The following is a 16,257-nucleotide window of genomic DNA, read 5'->3' as shown; positions in this document are numbered from 1 at the left end:
AGCTGGACTAATTCGCTCTCAAAACTTCTTCCTGAATCTTTTATTTTTTAAAAAAAATGTTCATTAACTTGCATTTATTTGAAAGATGAAGAGAGACAGGGAGAGACATTCCATCCATTGGTTTACTCTCCAAATGCCTGCAACAGCCAGGACTGGGCCAGGCTGGAGCCAGGAGCCAGGCGCTCCATTTAAGTCTCCCATGTGGGTGGATGTCGGGACACAGCACTTGAGCCAGGTTGGAAGCAGAGGCAGGGAACCCCGGCACTCCAGTGTGGGATAGATGCCCCAAGCAGCAGCTTAACCCACTGCACCACAAAGCCTGCCCCTGAATCCTTTGGAGTGGCAGCTCCTCTTGGCCTGTACAAACCTAGAGCGGATGGAGAAGGGGCGGGCCTTGGTGGTGGGGGTGACCGGGGACCCTCAGCTGGGAAGCCCCTCACTCAGCTCTCTGCACCCTGGACCCTGCACTGAATGAGATGAGTAACTGTGCAGCCGCTGCCTGGGGTCTCAGCACCTGCCTCTCGCTCAGTGTGGAGCCGCGTGTTACCCAGAGAGAATCATGAAACAACCGGCCTTTGACTGGAAGGCTACTTCCGGCGGAACTGCTCCAGATGCCTTATAGGGACGGGAAACTGAGGCATGAGGTAGGAAAAGCCTCTTTCTATTGCCCGGACCCCACCCATTCCACCGCAGCCTCCAGCCTGGAGCCTTCTGCTCCCCCTGCCTTGCCACCCGCACCCCCCCCCCCCAGCCTGCCTGGGAGAAGCCGGTCGCTCAGCAGCCCAGGCAGAGGGCGGGGGTCTGCGGGGCCCTGGCCTCCCCGCCCCGAGTCCAGACCTTTTCCTGTTCTTCCTGCTGCTTCTTGAACTTCTCCAGCATCTGCTGGAACTCCTCCTCCTTCTCCTGGTCCTCGGCCAGGGTGGCCTCATTCTGCTCTGCATAGGCCATGGCCACCACGGCCAGGATCAGGTTGATGAGGTAGAAGGAGCCCAGGAAGATGATGACGACGAAGAAGATCATGTAGGTCTTGCCAGCTGCTCGCAGGGTCTGGGAGTTGGGGGAGAAGCAGGGGAGAGGACCTGTGGTACCCGCAGCCCCTTCTCATACCTCCAATTAGGAGGCCCCTGAGGCGGGATGTGGTCATCCTGGGCAGGCCACGCCACGTCCCAGGGAACTTAAAATACTTCCAAAAGTCCGTGGCAAACAGCATGAAAAGATAACCCGATTTTGGTGCAGAAAAACAGTTTTAAATCCATACATTTTTACAATGTGCATTTTCCATGAACTTTTTGAAGTTTGTAGTTCAAATTTTTTTGTATTTGGAAATGTCTTGAATTGTAGACTTTATGACATAAATACTATGTAAATGCTTGTCATGCTGATTGCTTAGGGACGAATGAGAAGGAAATCGGCCTGGACGTGTTTGGCACGGTACTTTTCCCCCTCCAACAGTCTGATCCACGGTGATCGGGTCAGTGCACGCGGACCCCACACGGGCGGAGGCCGGCTGTACCTGCACGTGGGCAGGGGTGAATTTCCCAGCTGCCCTGCTGGTTTCCGTGAGGCCCAGGGTTTCCTGGACCCAAGCCTGTGCCAGGCCCAGACCTCAGCTCTTAAGGTGAGGAAGGCTGTGGCCCAGCTCTGGACAGGTGCTCAGGGTTCCCAGAAGCTGCAGGGGCACCTATGGTCCTACAGAGCAGATGGCTATGCTGGGGTCACCTGTGGCCTGCAGGGTGGAGGGGTGGGGGCAGGGGAGGCTGTACCAGCTGGAAGAGGTTCTCCCAGTAGTCCTGTGTCATGAGGCGGAAGAGCGCCAGGAAGGCCCAGCTGAAGGTGTCGTAGCTGGTGTAGCCATAGTTGGGGTTTCGCCCAGCCTTGATGCACTCGTAACCCTCGGGGCAGTGCCTGGGGACAGGATGGGGGGCAGAGAGCTGTAGCTGGGAGACATGTGTGCGACCCCAGAGGGGGGAACCCTCAGTCCCACCTATGTCCCCAGTCTGGAAAGTAGTCCTTCCACGTCCGTGGGTTTTCCCTGACTCCCGTCCAGCCCAAGTCCCAGTCCCTGATCATCTCCCATCCCCCATCTTCCAAGACCTGGGACGCCCCTCTTCCCTGCTGCCTCCCCAGCATCACTCACCCCGCGTCACTGCTGTTCCCACAGAGCAGGGCGTCGTTGGCGCCCTCCAGGAAGTAGAAGTTCCCTTTGGAAGTCGAATGCCACAAAGGAGGCGTGTCACCCGCGCAGGCACACTGCGGGCACACGCACCCACTGCACACCCGTGCGCCATGTACCCCAAATAGGTGTCCTCTGGGCGCCCCTCCCCCTCCCATAATGACAGCTCCAGGTTCTAAGGTCTCCGCACAAGAGATGGGGAGGGAGCTCTGGCCCAAACAGTGGCAGCTCAGCGCGAGTGTGGGTGTCCAGTGAGGACGCACGGAGCCAGAAGGGACCCGTATGTGTCTGCCTCAGGCTACCAAGCCCTGATTTCAGTGTGAATTGGGGCTGGCTTCCAGAAGGGGCACCACTGTCCCAGCTGCACGGAGGCACTGTGGGGAGGACGCGTGGCTGTGTGGGAGTGTGTGTCTCACGTGTGTGCCTGTGCAGGCTGCATGTGCCAATAGGGCATCTCCAGGTGGTGCCTGCCGGGGGTCTGCCAGGGTGTGAGCACATCGTGTGATGCAGACAAGGGGAGACCGAGTGACTTGTCAGAGGTGACACAAGCTGACAAGGGACAGATCTCAGCTCAGGTCCTCGCCAGGCTATGTGCGTCACGAGAAGCTGTGGCAGGGGCTGGGACAGGCCCCCCGCCTCGCCTGCCCACCTGTCCACTCTTACCTTCGTCGTTGATGTAGGCGTCCCAGTCAAAGGTGTAGTTGCTGGCCCAGCTCTCGCGGCCGTCGTCCCACGTGTCGTTGCCGTACCATGTGTCGTTGCCATACCACGTGGTGTTGGTGTCGTTGAAGGGCGGGGGCCAGCGTACACACTTCTGCCGCAGGTTCCCCATGAAGAGCTGCAGCCCCACCAGGGCGAAGACGCTCAGGCAGAACACGGTAAGGATCATTACATCTGACAGCTTCTTCACGGACTGGATCAGGGCGCCCACGATCGTCTTCAGCCCTGGGGAGGGCACCAGTGTGGGCAGCGGGTGGGGCAGGGTGGCCATCCCCCCGAGCCCGTGCCTGCTCTTATGGCTCAGCGGGCTGCGCTGTGTGCTCAGTTCAGCCCCCACAGAGCGGTTTCTGCTCAGTCTGCATTTTTATTTGTTTGAAAAATTCATTTATTTGAGGGAGCCAGCGTTGTGGCATAGTAGATTAAGCTTCTAGGGGCTGGCGCTGTGGTGCAGTGGGTTAATGCCCTGGCCTGAAGCGCCGGCATCCCATATGAGTGCTGGTTCAAGACCCGGCTGCTCCACTGCCCATCCAGCTCTCTGCTATGGCCTGGGAAAGCAGTAGAAGATGGCCCAGGTCCTTGGGCCCCTGCACCTGCGTGGGAGACCCGGAAGAAGCTCCTGGCTCCTGGCTTCGGATTGGCACAGCTTCGGCCGATGTGGCCAATTGGGGAGTGAACCATTGGATGGAAGACCTCTCTCTCTCTCTCCCTCTCCTTTTCTCTCTGTGTAACTCTGACTTTCAAATAAATAAATCTTAAAAAAAAAAATGCTTTTGCCTGTGATGCCAACATCCCATATAAGCATCGGTTCAAGACCCGGCTGCTCTACTTCTGATCCAGCTCCCTGCTGGTGCACCTGGCAAAGCAGTGGAAGATGGCCCACGTGCCTGGGCCCCTGCACCCGTGTGGGAGACCCAGAGGAAGCTCCAGGCTCCTGGCTTCAGCTTGGCTGTTGCAGCCATTTGGGCAGTGAACCAGCAGATGAAAGATCGCGCGCTCTCTCTCTCTCTCTCTCCCCTCCCCTCTCTGTAACTACCTTTCAAACAAATTAAAAAAAAATCATTTATTTGAGAGGCAGAGAGCGAGGAGGGACAGAGAAGGTGCTTCCATCTGCTTGTTCATTCCCTAAATGCCTGAAACGGCTGGGAATGGGCCAGGCTGAAACTGGAAGCCGGAAGCTCCCCCCAGCTCTCTCACATGGGTGGCAGGAACCCAGTTTCCTGAGCCATCACGGCTGCCTCCCAGGTCTGTATTAGCAGGAAGGTGGAGTCAGGAGCCAGAACCAGGTGTGGAACCCAGGACTCCAGCGTGGCACACGGGCGTTGACTGTGAGGCTAACTCTGTTATGTGTCACATCCCTTGTGCCGGGCCCTCCTTCAAAGTCCCTAACCTCAAAGTAACCCACTGGGTGGTACTACTACCATCCACGTTTCACAGATGGGGCAACTGAGGCACAGCAAGTCAAACACTTGCCCAAGGTCACAGACGGGTGCAAGGGAGAGTTGAACCCAAGCAGTCTGGCTCCACCACCTTGCTAAGCTGTGGGGAAACACCCAGCTCCCACCGAGGGCCCTTCCTGCTCTCCGGCTGTGCCAGCCCCCTGTGGTCCAGGCCGTGGGGAGAGCCTTACACACAGCCCAGCAGAGTCATAACCCTGGCGCAGGCTCCTGGAACTCGAGTGCTAGGTTCCAGGTGTGAGCAAGGGGCAGGTCTGTTGGTCCAGGCAGAGGGTCCCTGTGTCACCCCAGTACCTGGGATGACCGTGATGGTTTTCAGGGCCCGCAGCACCCGGAAAGTCCTCAGGGCTGAGATGTTGCCCAAGTCCACGAACTCCGTCAGGTACCTGGGGCGGGGTTGGGGGGAGGGCTGTGTCAGAGCCAGGGGAGATGGGAGGGCTGAAATTGGGGCTCCCCCAGGCCCACAGTGAGGATTCTCAAGGAGTCCTTGCAGTTGGGGTCACCATGGGGGACTGGGGCAGGTCTTACACCCCTACAGTTCCTAGGGGAGCCCCAGAGTTGGGAAGTAGAGTGACAGAGCTTTGCTGCTGGGGAGTGGGGGTGGCCAGGATGGCGCTGCCCAGATAGGTGAGGGCCTACAGGACATGGCTCAGGCTGCCTGCTGTGGTTCTCCATGCAACACAGAGAGGCTCCGAGCCGGGCCCTGGGAACAGCAGCTCCTACAGTTGCACAGTTCACTATCTGCACAACTGACCTGGGCGCCCCTCCCGCCTCGTCTACCCTCCACATCTCGAAGGCCCCTCTGAGAGGGTCAGCCCAGTTGGCCAGCCCCTCCTCTCCCCTCCCCTCCCCGACCCCAGCCTCAGGCCCCTGCTTACGCCATCGTGATGACGCTGAAGTCCAGCCAGTTCCAGGGGTCCCGGAGGAATGTGAAGTCATCGATGCAGAAGCCTCGGGCCAGCATCTTGATGAGGGACTCGAAGGTGTAGATCCCGGTGAAGGTGTACCTGGCAGGGGGAGAGCCAGCCAGGGCCAGGGCTGTGTGCGTGTGTGACAATGGCAGACCTCAGAGGAGTGAGGGGCTGTGAGAGTGAACCAGCCACCAGAGGGCTGAGATATTGGCAAGGCTGTTAGTGAGGTCCACCTCCCACCGGGGGGGCAGGGGTCTTAAGGTGTTGGTGAGGGTCCCTGCGACGGTGTATGTCCCGCCGGAAGACAGAGCATTCATTGCGAGCATCTCAGAGGCACCCCCACCCCGGGCTGGGGGCCTGGGGAGGGGGAGACTCACTCCACGTTCTTGGACCAGGCGGGCGGGTTACTCATGGTCATGAACACGCAGTTGGTCAGAATGGTGATCATGATGAACATGCTGAACAGCGTGGGAGGGTCAAGGAAAGTGAGGGAGCAGGTGGGAAGGGGAGGAGGGCAGAGGGTCCCCGGGCCCAGAGCACCCCATCCCCCCTCCCTTCCCTGCCTCTCCCACGAGGGTAGGATATGAGTGAATGAGCACCTTGATGGCGCAGCGCCGGACGATGTTGAAGGGGCTCAGCATGTAGAGGGCGGGCGTGGCCGAGAAGCGGAAGATGGCCTTGCCCTTGTTGAGGACGATGAAGGTCTGAGGCGGGGAGAGAGGCTGTGAGGCCGGGGGACAGACGGACAGTGGGTGAGAGACAGGCGGACGGAGCCCTCCCGGGCCTGACCTTCTTGTCACTGTAGTAGGGGTCCAGGTCTTCCAGGGGGATGCCGATGACCGTGGGCGGGGGGTCCCCGTAGATGAGGGGCAGGTTCTTGCCGGCCTCCAGGTCGCTGCGTGGCTTCCGCTCCGGCTCCTCCACCTCCATCTGTTTGTTCCGCTGCTGCCGGGCCTCCTCCTCCACCGCCCGCCGCTCTATGGCCGCCAGGGACTCCCGGGTGAAGGGCCGCAGGCACTCGGGGCCCAGAGGCACCACGGTGGGCAGAGATGAACTGGCCATCCTCGCATCCTGGGCTCAGGGGCCTGGAGGGTGGCAGGTGGCCGGGGCCCTGGGGTGCAGGGCAGCCACCCAGCGCTGGGCCTGCTGTCCACTCCTTACCTCCTGCCTGGCCAGGGGCTGGGCCGCGGAGGGGGGTGTGCAGGCCCTGTGAGAACCGGGAGCGGTGCCTGTGAGGTTCGGCTGCTGCTGCTGCTGCGGCACAGGTGTCGGGCACAGACCATCACCCCCGAGCCCCGGGCACCACCCCACACTCTGCCTGGCAGTGGGGTGTGCCTCCCTCAGGATCAAAAGCAAACCGAGCAGATCCTCCTGGCCTCAGGGACTTGGGGCCTTCAAACACCTCCTGGCCCAGGGTTCCGGGAACAGTGTGGCTTCAACCTACAGGGACACAGAACATCACAGCTACCTGTACCCGTGAGCCTTCAAGACGGGCTGGGGTGAGGGGCCTGTTGAGACCGGCTTAAAGCACAACTAGAAGATGGATTTTATCTTGACGGCCATGTGGATCAGCTGACATCGGCTACCTGTGCTGCTGCAGCCTGACTCAGGGCAAAGAGACTGCTGTGATTGATTAGTGATGTCTGCCAGGGGCAGCAGAAGGAAGAATGTGGTTTCTCTGCATCCCTGGCCTGGAGGGAAGGGAAAAGGAAGATGTGGGGGTGTGCTGTTTCTTTTCCTGGTCTTTTGGGTGCCTGGTTGTGCTGGGAGAAGGAAGAAGGAAGGGCTCTGGGTCCTAAGAGGTCCTAACAGCTCCCTCCCATGGCCTCATGGGATCTCACCCTCTGGGCAGGCAGGGGGGCTGGGATCAGGAGGGTGATGGATGGGGAAAGGAGAGGAGAGTTACAGATGTCAATGCGGAAGGAGAGGAGGCACAGGGAAGGTCCTGGGGACAAGATGGCCCATTCCAACATCTGAGGCAGGGCCAGCTCTCCATTGTCTGTCTGTCCGTGGCTGTGGTCCATGCAGGGACCTGATGGGGGACAGAGGCACCTCCGGGAGGCTTTGAGGCTGTGAGCACCGTGTAGGTGTCTCCAAGCCCCTCTCTCCTTCTGCCCAGCCCTCCTGAACCTGTTTTCAGGGAAGATCACAGCCCAGGCAGGCACGGGGAGACCACCACAGCCCAGGCAGGCACAGCCATTGCAGGGCCCATAGGGGCAGACCCCAGAGACACCCAGGTCGACCCCAGGGGCAGCTCTCTCAGAGCAGGCCCAGACGCCACGGCGGTGCCCTGCCCTGGCCAGCACGGACACTTCTCAGCCTTGGTCAACAGACAGAGGCCGAAGCCATTGGGCAGAGCTGGCCACGCCCCTGCTGCCAGCTCCCCAGCTGCTCCTGCCAGGCCCCGGGGAATCGTGTTTCCAGGCAGTGACTCTGCTCATTCCTGCCCACCCTGTCCCTCAGCTGCTCAGTGGCCCCACTGTGCACACACACACATGCACACACGTGAGTGCACACACACGCACACACGAGTGCACCACACCCGCATGCCTAGCCTGAAGCCGCCTCACACAGCCCCTCACAGTTGCGCCGTCACTACCCCTCCCACATGCCCACATCCGCTTGTCGCCACACCCAGGAGTGGCCATGTGCTTGCCGGCACCCCCCTCCTCCATTCAAACAGCCACCACCTAGGGTTCTCAAGCCACAACACTGACGCAACCACACTCCCCTTAAATCTTTCAACGGCTTCCAAGTCAGTGCAAGCTCCTCCCTCCGGCTCCTTGCAGATATCGCCCCTACCTGGCCACCTACCCCTTCTCCACATGCGCACACCCTCTGGCCACACCAGCTCCATGTTCACAAGTGGGCCGAGCTGTTTCTCATCCCCTCCCCACGCCTGGAGCACTGGTCCTGTCTGTCTTCCTGGAGAGCTCCAGTCCATTCCTCCAGAATCAGCCTACAGGAGAACCACTCCCTCCAGGAAGCCCTCCTTGGTATTCTCCTCATCTGTGCCACCAGCATGCCCACTGCTTAATACAAGTTTATCGCCTGCCTAGATGGCTGAGTGAACGGGAGGGACACGCCACTCAGCCCTTTCTCCTTTCAGCACGTCCTCATCCCGAATCACAGCCAGAAGTCCCGTCTCCTCCAATGTCACCGCTTCAAGCTCTCCCTGCTCCCCGACCTCCTTCTTAGCTCACGGCTCAAGTGCACGGTGCTGTGACCCCTGGGCTCCGTCTCTGACCCTGTACTTTCTCCTTTTCTACCAGCGCACATCCAGTGTCACTTGCTGACTCTTCCAGCCTCAGTGACAAGGTCCATCATTGCAATCCCTCCCTCACTAGCACCCTCCATTACAGGCGCATGCTCGCTCGCTCGCTCTCTCCCCCTCTCTCTCTCTCCCTCCCCTTCCTTCCTTCCCTATACTCATCCAGGGCAACCCTAACCTGCACGTGCCTGGCTGTTTTCTCTGAGTCATCCCTGAGCTACTGGACAAAAAGACACAACCAGGCTGTAATCAGGTTGGACTCCTGGCTGCAGTCTGTGGGTTTGCTGTCAATCCTTCTTAGTCCTACAAGTCTACAAGCACAGATCTTTCTGACAGGCTCACGTTTGAGAGCCACCGCTCCGTGCTCCTCGTCTTTCCTCAAACCTTGGTGCTCTCTGCGTGCTACTCCCAGGAGATGCCCCTGCCACGTCCTCACTGAGAGAGCAGGCTGTGTCTACACGGTCAGATCCCTGAGAGTAGGCTGTGTCTACACGGTCAGATCCCTGAGAGCAGGCTGTGTCTACACGGTCAGATCCCTGAGAGCAGGCTGTGTCTACACGGTCAGATCCCTGAGAGTAGGCTATGTCTACACTATCAGATCCCTGAGAGTAGGCTGTGTCTACAAGGTCAGATCCCTGAGAAAGTAGGCTGTGTCTATGCTGTCAAATCCACAGAACCATCTCTACCGTCCTCCCCGTCCCCCGCTTCCTCCATCTTTTTTTTTTTTTTAAAGATTTACATGTTTATTTGAAAGGCACAATTTCAGAGCGAGAGGGAAAGAGTGACCTCCCACCCACTGGTTCACTCCCCAAATGCCCACAGTAGTCAGACCCGCGCCTGCCACCATGAAGAACCAGGAACCGCATCCTGGTCTCCCACACGGGTGCAGGCGCGTCCTCCACTACCTCACCAGGCATGTTAGCAGGAAGCTGCATTGCACGTGGACAGCCAGGCTTCAAACTGGCACTGTGCCGCGGGATACTGGCATCATGAGCAGGGGCTCACCCCACTGCCGCAACACCGCCTCTCTTCACCCAACTTGCTGTGACAGGGTAGCCCTGCTAACCAAAGGCCAGTCTCCTCCGCGGGCCCAGGCCGCGACCCCTCTTGCTTCCCCAGGACCTCATCACCAGCTGTCCTGTCTACCGCCCGCCAACCGCTTCCCACCCGTGAGCAGGCTCCAGCATCTCCCATCTTGAAAACCACGCCGGTGCCGACCACACCGCACCCTGCCCTTCATCCACTGCCCTACTCTCTGCTCCTCGGCCCGGGAGCGCTCCTTGGCAAGCGCCTTCGCCAGCTGTCTCCATCTCCTTACCTTTCTGTTCACTCTTCAAGCATTTCCCGCACGCCTTGAAATGGCTTCTGTCAAGTCACTGACACCCTCAGCTGCCAGCTCCAGCGAGCGCGTTTCTGTCTTCACCTCCTCACTCTCGCAGTTGGCCGCAGCCCCCCTCTGGAACCACGCCGCTCCCGGCCTCCCCGGCACCACGTCCATGGCTTCCCTTCCACCACCCCTCACGGGGCTCCTTGATCTCCTTTGTTTTTCCCTCTTCCTCCCCCAGCCCCTAGCATCTCTCAAGACTCAACCAGTGTCTGACTGTGGCTAATGTCGAAGGAACATGATGAACGTTTCCTTTGAACCCGAGACGGACCCGTTCAGCTGCCTCCCAGGCAGCCAAGCGGCACCCCAGCTGCACTAAAATCTTCGTCCTCTCCCGCTGTCCCACCCGTGTTCCTCAACCCAGGGCGTGGCAGAACCCATCCAGCTGCTCAGGTGAAAAATTGAGGGATCTCTTCCCCTCACCTTCTATATCCAGCCATTCCAAAGTCCCATTAATACCACTTCCAAAATGCACCTAGACGCCTCCTTTTTTCCATCTCCCTTGTTCCACAACCACTTCCTGCAGCAGTCCCGGCCAGGTCAGGTCCATAAAATAGCCGCGGATCTTCTTTTTCTAAGCAAGAATTAGGGGTGAGTCTGACGCCAGAGGACCCTCACTTCTCGGAGCCCTGGTTTGTCCACCCACGCACATGGGCAGAGGAGAGTGAAACACGGAACTCTTCATGGATGTGGGTCCCATGCTTGCACAGGCACCGTGCTAATCGTCTCTGAATTGGTCCAATTTTAGTGCATGTGCAGCCAAAGCGGGCACGAGCCACAGATCTTTCTAAAAACAAAGATCACATATTGTTTCGCCTGGTAAAATTCCTCGGCGATTTCCTGATTCACTTCGAATAAAACCTGAACTTTCTATGATGGCCTACAAGCCCTAGCGAGCCAGCCCCTGCCTACCTCCCCACTGCTGTCTCCTGACCTGTCCCCCTTGTCACTCTGCTCTGGTCCCCTTCCAGATCCTCGGCCGCTGGGCTTGTTCCTGCCTTTGGGCCCTCCAGACTCGTACCAGCTCCTTGCTCTCCCTGGAGCTCGTCTTCCTCCTCTTCCCGTGGCGGCTCCTTCTCACCTCCCTGGTCTGAGCTCAGATGTCCCCACCGCCAGAGACTGTCCTTTACCTTAATTTATGATTACCTGTTTACTTGTCTAATTTATTTGTCTCCCCCACCACACTGAAACACCAAGCGGGCAGTGACCATGTCTGGGTTGCTACAGCCAGTCCCGGTACTGTGCACTCGGTAAGGTTTGTAGAATGCATGGGTGTGGTCTTGGATACAGACCTTCCCAGGGATCCAGTGGATTCCGATATGTTTCATCTATTCCCCACCCAGTCATCCATCTACCCATCCATCCACCCTGCACCCGCGGCAGAAGCTGAGCCAGCTGGGAGTAGCGCACAAAGACGCACAGCAGGTGTGCTGCCCACAGAGGGCTCACGGTCTGGGGGAAGGGGGATGCGGCCATGTGCGACGGAGCTGTGAGGAGGAGGCCATGCCGGCTCTCGAGGGGGAGCTGAGGATGCTGTCGGCTGATGCTTCCAAACAGGGGGAAGAAACTGTGGCTTTTCAGCTGGGTGTCAAGCGATGAGTTAGAAACCCAGGGGCATGGAAGAGAGGACGTCCCAGAGAGAAGGAACGTCAGAGTGAAGACAAGAAGCCACTCCTGTGGAGCCCAGGAGCTGTCGAGGGGCTCAGTGCCAGGCTCGGGGGTCTGGACCTCCTCGTGCAGCCTTGGAGGGCCCCTCACAGGGTGTGGTTGGGGGTCGGAGTGGGGCTGGGATTGGCCAGCATGTTTGTTCCTTCCGCCTACCCTGCTCACGTGTCCAGAACAGTTGGGGCGCGCTGTGCTGTCTCAGCGGAGGAACAGGCTGTATGGACAGTGACTTCCGGGCAGCAAAGCACAGTGTTCCATCGTACAAAGGGGGTGGCGTGCTGGCAGCTTCATGGGGTCCTCTGGGCCACAATCAGGAGGAGTAAAGGGAGCCGAGATGACAGCTCCATGTCTCCTTCTACCAGCTCTGCCCCCACCTGAAGAGTGGCAGCTGGGGGTCTGGGGGCTCCAGGCAACCTCCTGCCAGTGACTTGGAGAATGCTGGAGTCTCAAGGACCTGAGAGAGCAATGCATCCAGCGCCCTCGTTTCACAGATGTAGAAACTGAAGCCCAGGGAGGGACAGCAACTCCCCCCACCCCAATTTATTCATTCAACAAATGTTTTCTGAGCACCTGCTATGTGCTGAGTTCTGGCCTGGGTGCCAGGGTGGACCACAGCCGTGGTAAGTCCCTGTCCTCACCAAGCTTGCATTCCAGAGAGAGGAGGCAGGCAGTAAATAGGGAAGCGTGTAAGATAAATTTAGAGTGAGAAATGAGAGACCCAGCCAAAACGCAAACCCAGCTCTCAGGAGCCACCTCCACAGCCCATCTGGACGCTGAAGAGTCCTGTGGGAACCTCCACCCAAACACAGGTTTGGGCAGAAGTAGTGGGTGAAGTCAGCCGTCCTGGGGCCTGGGGGTGGTGAGGGAGGGAGGGAAGAGGGCGGGGAGGGGCGAGCCAGGCTGGGACCAGCTGTCTGCAGGCAGGGAGCCTAGGGTGAGGATGCTGGAGGGCGAGGCTGCTCTTCTGTGGAGCTGGACCAGGTCACGCCCAGCACTGTCTCTCCCTGGGCAGCCAGATTGGAATACCCAACTCCAGATGTCCAGAGCCTTTCTCCCTGGCCTGGACCCCTGGGTGCTCACTCATCCCAACGTGGCACTGCTTCCTCAGCCACCCGACCACACATGGGGTCTGCAGTCACCCCTGGCTCTTGCCCCATGAACTGTGATATAATGAGATGTTTCCCTGGCCTAGAAGCCGTGCAGTTGATTTTTCTCTTGATTAATTCACAGGCACCTCAACAGAATATTGGCAAATCGAATACAGGGCAATGTATAGAAATAATTAGGTATTGGGTCCGGTGCTGTGGCATAGTGGGCTAAGTACTTGCTGGCATCCCATATGGGTGCCGGTCCAAGTCCTGGCTACCCCACTTCTGATCCAGCTCTCTGCTGTGGCCTGGGAAATCAGTAGAAGATGGCCCAAGTGCTTGGGCCCCTGCACCCACATGGGAAATCCAGAAGAAGCTCCTGGCTCCTGGCTTTGGATTGGCCTGGCTCTGGCCGTTGCAGCCATTTGGGGAGTGAACCAGTGGATGGAAGACCTCTCTCTCTCTCTCTCTCTCTCTCTCTCTGCCTCTCTGTAACTCTACTTTTCAAATACATAAATAAATCTTTAAAAAAAATAATTAGGCACCACCACCAAATGGGATTTCCCTCAGGTATGCAAGACAGGCTCAACATCTCAAAATCAATTAATGTAACCCATAAAGTAGAAAGATTGCATGATCCTATCAATAGAAGCATAAAAGGCATCTCATAAAAATCTATGCTCATTCATGATTTTTAAAAAGTCCTCAGCAATCTGGCCAGCGCCGCGGCTCACTAGGCTAATCCTCCGCCTGCGGCGCCAGCAACCCAGGTTCTAGTCCTGGTCGGGGTGCCGGAGTCTGTCCTGGTTGCCCCTCTTCCAGGCCAGCTCTCTGCTGTGGCCAGGGAGTGCAGTGGAGGATGGCCCAGGTGCTTGGGCCCTGCACCCCATGGGAGACCAGGATAAGCACCTGGCTCCTGCCATCGGATCAGCGCGGTGCGCTGGCCGCAGCGCACCAGCCGTGGCGGCCATTGGAGGGTGAACCAACGGCAAAAGGAAGACCTTTCTCTCTGTCTCTCTCTCACTGTCCACTCTGCCTGTCAAAAAACAAAAAACAAAAAAAAGTCCTTAGCAATCTAGGTATGGAGAGAAATTCCTCAGGGAGATAAAGAACATTTTCTGAAAGCCCTCTTATTGATGAGCAACCACAAGCTCTCCCACTGAGGTCAGGAGCAAGGTGAGGCTGTCGCTTTGCATCCTTTCCTTTCCTTTCCTTTCCTTTCCTTTCCTTTCCTTTCCTTTGACAGGCAGAGTGGACAGTGAGAGAGAGAGACAGAGAGAAAGGTCTTCCTTTGCCATTGGTTCACCCTCCAATGGCCGTCGCACCGCGCTGATCCGAAGGCAGGAGCCAGGTGCTTATCCTGGTCTCCCATGGGGTGCAGGGCCCAAGCACTTGGGCCATCCTCCACTGCACTCCTGGGCCACAGCAGAGAGCTGGCCTGGAAGAGGGGCAATCGGGACAGAATCCAGCTCCCCGACCGGGACTAGAACGCAGTGTGCCGGCGCCGGCTTTGCATCATGCCTTTTCAATACGGGATGGAACTTCTAGCTAATGCAATAAGACAAGAAAAGGCAATAAAAAGGTGCACTGATTCGGAGGGAAGAAATTAAGCTTTGTGTGCAGATAACATGGCGGTTTGCATACAAACTTTTTAAACTTGACAAAAGTCTCTTGGAAGTCATGGTTACAACAGAGTTGCAGGGTGCAGGGCTGCCACAAATCCAGGGCCAGGATTTTTACCTCCACTTCATTTCCACCTGTTCTCTGGTTTTCCCTCAGTCCTAGGCCATCCCTCACAGTTGGTGTCTGTGTTCCTGATTGTCCCAAATTATTGACCAGGCGAGGCTCCCGACAGAGACCTCTCCCCACCTCCCTTGCCATATGCTTCTAGAACCTTCTCTCCGGGGACACCTATGCTTTTAGGGAGGTTCAGTCACCCAGAAACCCCCCGAGTGCACTACATCAGCCTGAAATCCCCCAAGTGGTCTCAGCAATGCCCTTGCCAGCCTGGGATACGACGCTCTCCTGAAAGCTGGCCAGTGATGTGCGCTGTCCCCCCTGCCTCCCCCATTCATTCCAGGGCACAGCCCTGCAGACACAGAGAAGGCGGGCAGCTTGCTGGCCTATGTAGGCCCCAGCCACACTGCTCTTGCCAACCAAGCGTGCCCTTTGTCTCTAGCATAAAGTTTCTGGTCAGCCACCAGGTCAGGCTAATTTGTGTCTCTGTGGATTGGGAGCAAAATTACTTCAAACTGTAGGTGGCCAGTGGAGACCCCCTCCTTAAGCTTCAGCTGCAGAGGGGGCTCAGGCTCAGGCTCAGAACTTTTCTGTCCCGGCAAAGGACTGCTCTGGGTATGCAGGTGGCCTTCTTCCCAAATTCCAGGCTCCCCACTGTGGCCCAGCTCCAAGAGTGCAAATCAGAGTCCGTGTCTCCCTGCTGTCAGTGTCGAGTCACGGCTTTTTCTCAGCTGGGGCAGGCTGGGGGTGAGGAGGGGAGGGGTCACTGTGTGGCTTCTCTGCCAGACCCTGGAGAGGAGGAAGAATGGCCTTGGCTGTCCAGGACCTGGAGGAAGTCACCCCGGGTGGCCCTCCCCTCCTGGCCCAACACTCTGCAAGGAAATCTGTTCCAAGAGGCCTTGGAGCGCAGCCTGGAGCCTGGAGCGGAAACCTCCGGACACTCAGGATCCCGGGAATTCTAGCAACCAACTGGGGTCACAGAGCGGACTTCTGGGTAAGGGGTGGGCTGATGCTGACCGCATTTCCCAAGTGCAGCTAACTGGTCAGAACAATTCTCCTTTTTCCAATCAGCCTGATACTTTGTTCTACCCAAGAGCTGAGTAAGAGTGGTGGCCACAGTTATTTCACACTTACTGTATAGCAAAGTTGACTTCCTGTTCAGAATCTTGGCAGCCCCTCCTTCCACAAAAACCCCCATCCCCTGCCAGCCTCCAACGGCTCTCCAAGAACACGGGTGCCCTCCCCCACCCATCCCATCGGTCTGCCTCCTCTCCCCAGCCTGACCCTTGCCCTCTCTCCAGAGAGCTTCTGGCTGTTTGGAGGCCTGGTGAAACAGAAACCCACAGATAGGGCGTGTTTGGGTTTTGCACACTGTGACTGTGCCCCCTGCCTGCTCCCCTGGGAGACTTTTCTCCCACGAGCAAAGCCCTAGGGTGGGTTTCCCATCCCAAGTCTGAGCCTTCAGTCAAAGGAATTTCTCAGGACTTGGCATTCCAGGCAGCTTAGGAGAGTCTTCTGGTGGCGGGGGGGGGGGGGGGGGGGTGGGGGAGGCTGATTGCTCTGGATCCCGAATCTCCACGCATTTGCCCGCCATACTGATGTGTGCCAGCCCACGTGGTGGAGGCTTAAGAAATACCTCTTGTTGAAAAAGCACTCACAGCGTGCCAGGTGCCATCCCAAGAGCTGCACGTTTATCATCCCAGTAAATGCACAGCACAGCTAGCACGTGAAGGCTGATCTTGCTCATGCCAAGCCCATGTGCCATGAACACAGCCTCCCTCCGACCCTTTCGGGCACAGGTGGCCCCCTGGGCAGGCTCTGCCCTCACTGTCCGTCTTCTTCAGGGGATAGGCC

The 16,257-nt window shown here is 58.0% G+C and overlaps 1 protein-coding gene and 1 non-coding gene across 2 annotated transcripts in view; both read right to left on the bottom strand.

Moving 5' to 3' along the window:
• SCN4A (sodium voltage-gated channel alpha subunit 4) overlaps positions 1 to 16,257 on the bottom strand; it is a 42,951-nt gene that overhangs the window by 21,156 nt on the left and 5,538 nt on the right. Inside the window, exons 2-10 of the mRNA XM_089316802.1 lie at positions 6,048 to 6,698; positions 5,845 to 5,962; positions 5,636 to 5,726; positions 5,226 to 5,354; positions 4,642 to 4,733; positions 2,837 to 3,118; positions 2,138 to 2,201; positions 1,764 to 1,905; positions 838 to 1,047 (exon numbers count right to left, since the gene is read on the bottom strand). Of these exons, the coding sequence (XP_089172928.1) occupies positions 838 to 1,047; positions 1,764 to 1,905; positions 2,138 to 2,201; positions 2,837 to 3,118; positions 4,642 to 4,733; positions 5,226 to 5,354; positions 5,636 to 5,726; positions 5,845 to 5,962; positions 6,048 to 6,320 (1,401 nt within the window). The 5' untranslated portion in view covers positions 6,321 to 6,698. The remainder of the gene's footprint in view (positions 1 to 837; positions 1,048 to 1,763; positions 1,906 to 2,137; positions 2,202 to 2,836; positions 3,119 to 4,641; positions 4,734 to 5,225; positions 5,355 to 5,635; positions 5,727 to 5,844; positions 5,963 to 6,047; positions 6,699 to 16,257) is intronic.
• Positions 10,579 to 10,685, bottom strand: LOC127484512 (U6 spliceosomal RNA). The gene has a single exon (XR_007911573.1). It is a non-coding gene; the product is annotated as a U6 spliceosomal RNA (small nuclear RNA).

The sequence above is a fragment of the Oryctolagus cuniculus genome, chromosome 17 (genome assembly GCF_051225735.1).
Source record: "Oryctolagus cuniculus isolate XC-2025 breed Fujian yellow rabbit chromosome 17, ASM5122573v1, whole genome shotgun sequence".
NCBI lineage: Eukaryota > Metazoa > Chordata > Mammalia > Lagomorpha > Leporidae > Oryctolagus > Oryctolagus cuniculus.
Note: the sequence above shows the minus strand (reverse complement) of the source record. Positions and strands in the feature narration are given on the sequence as shown.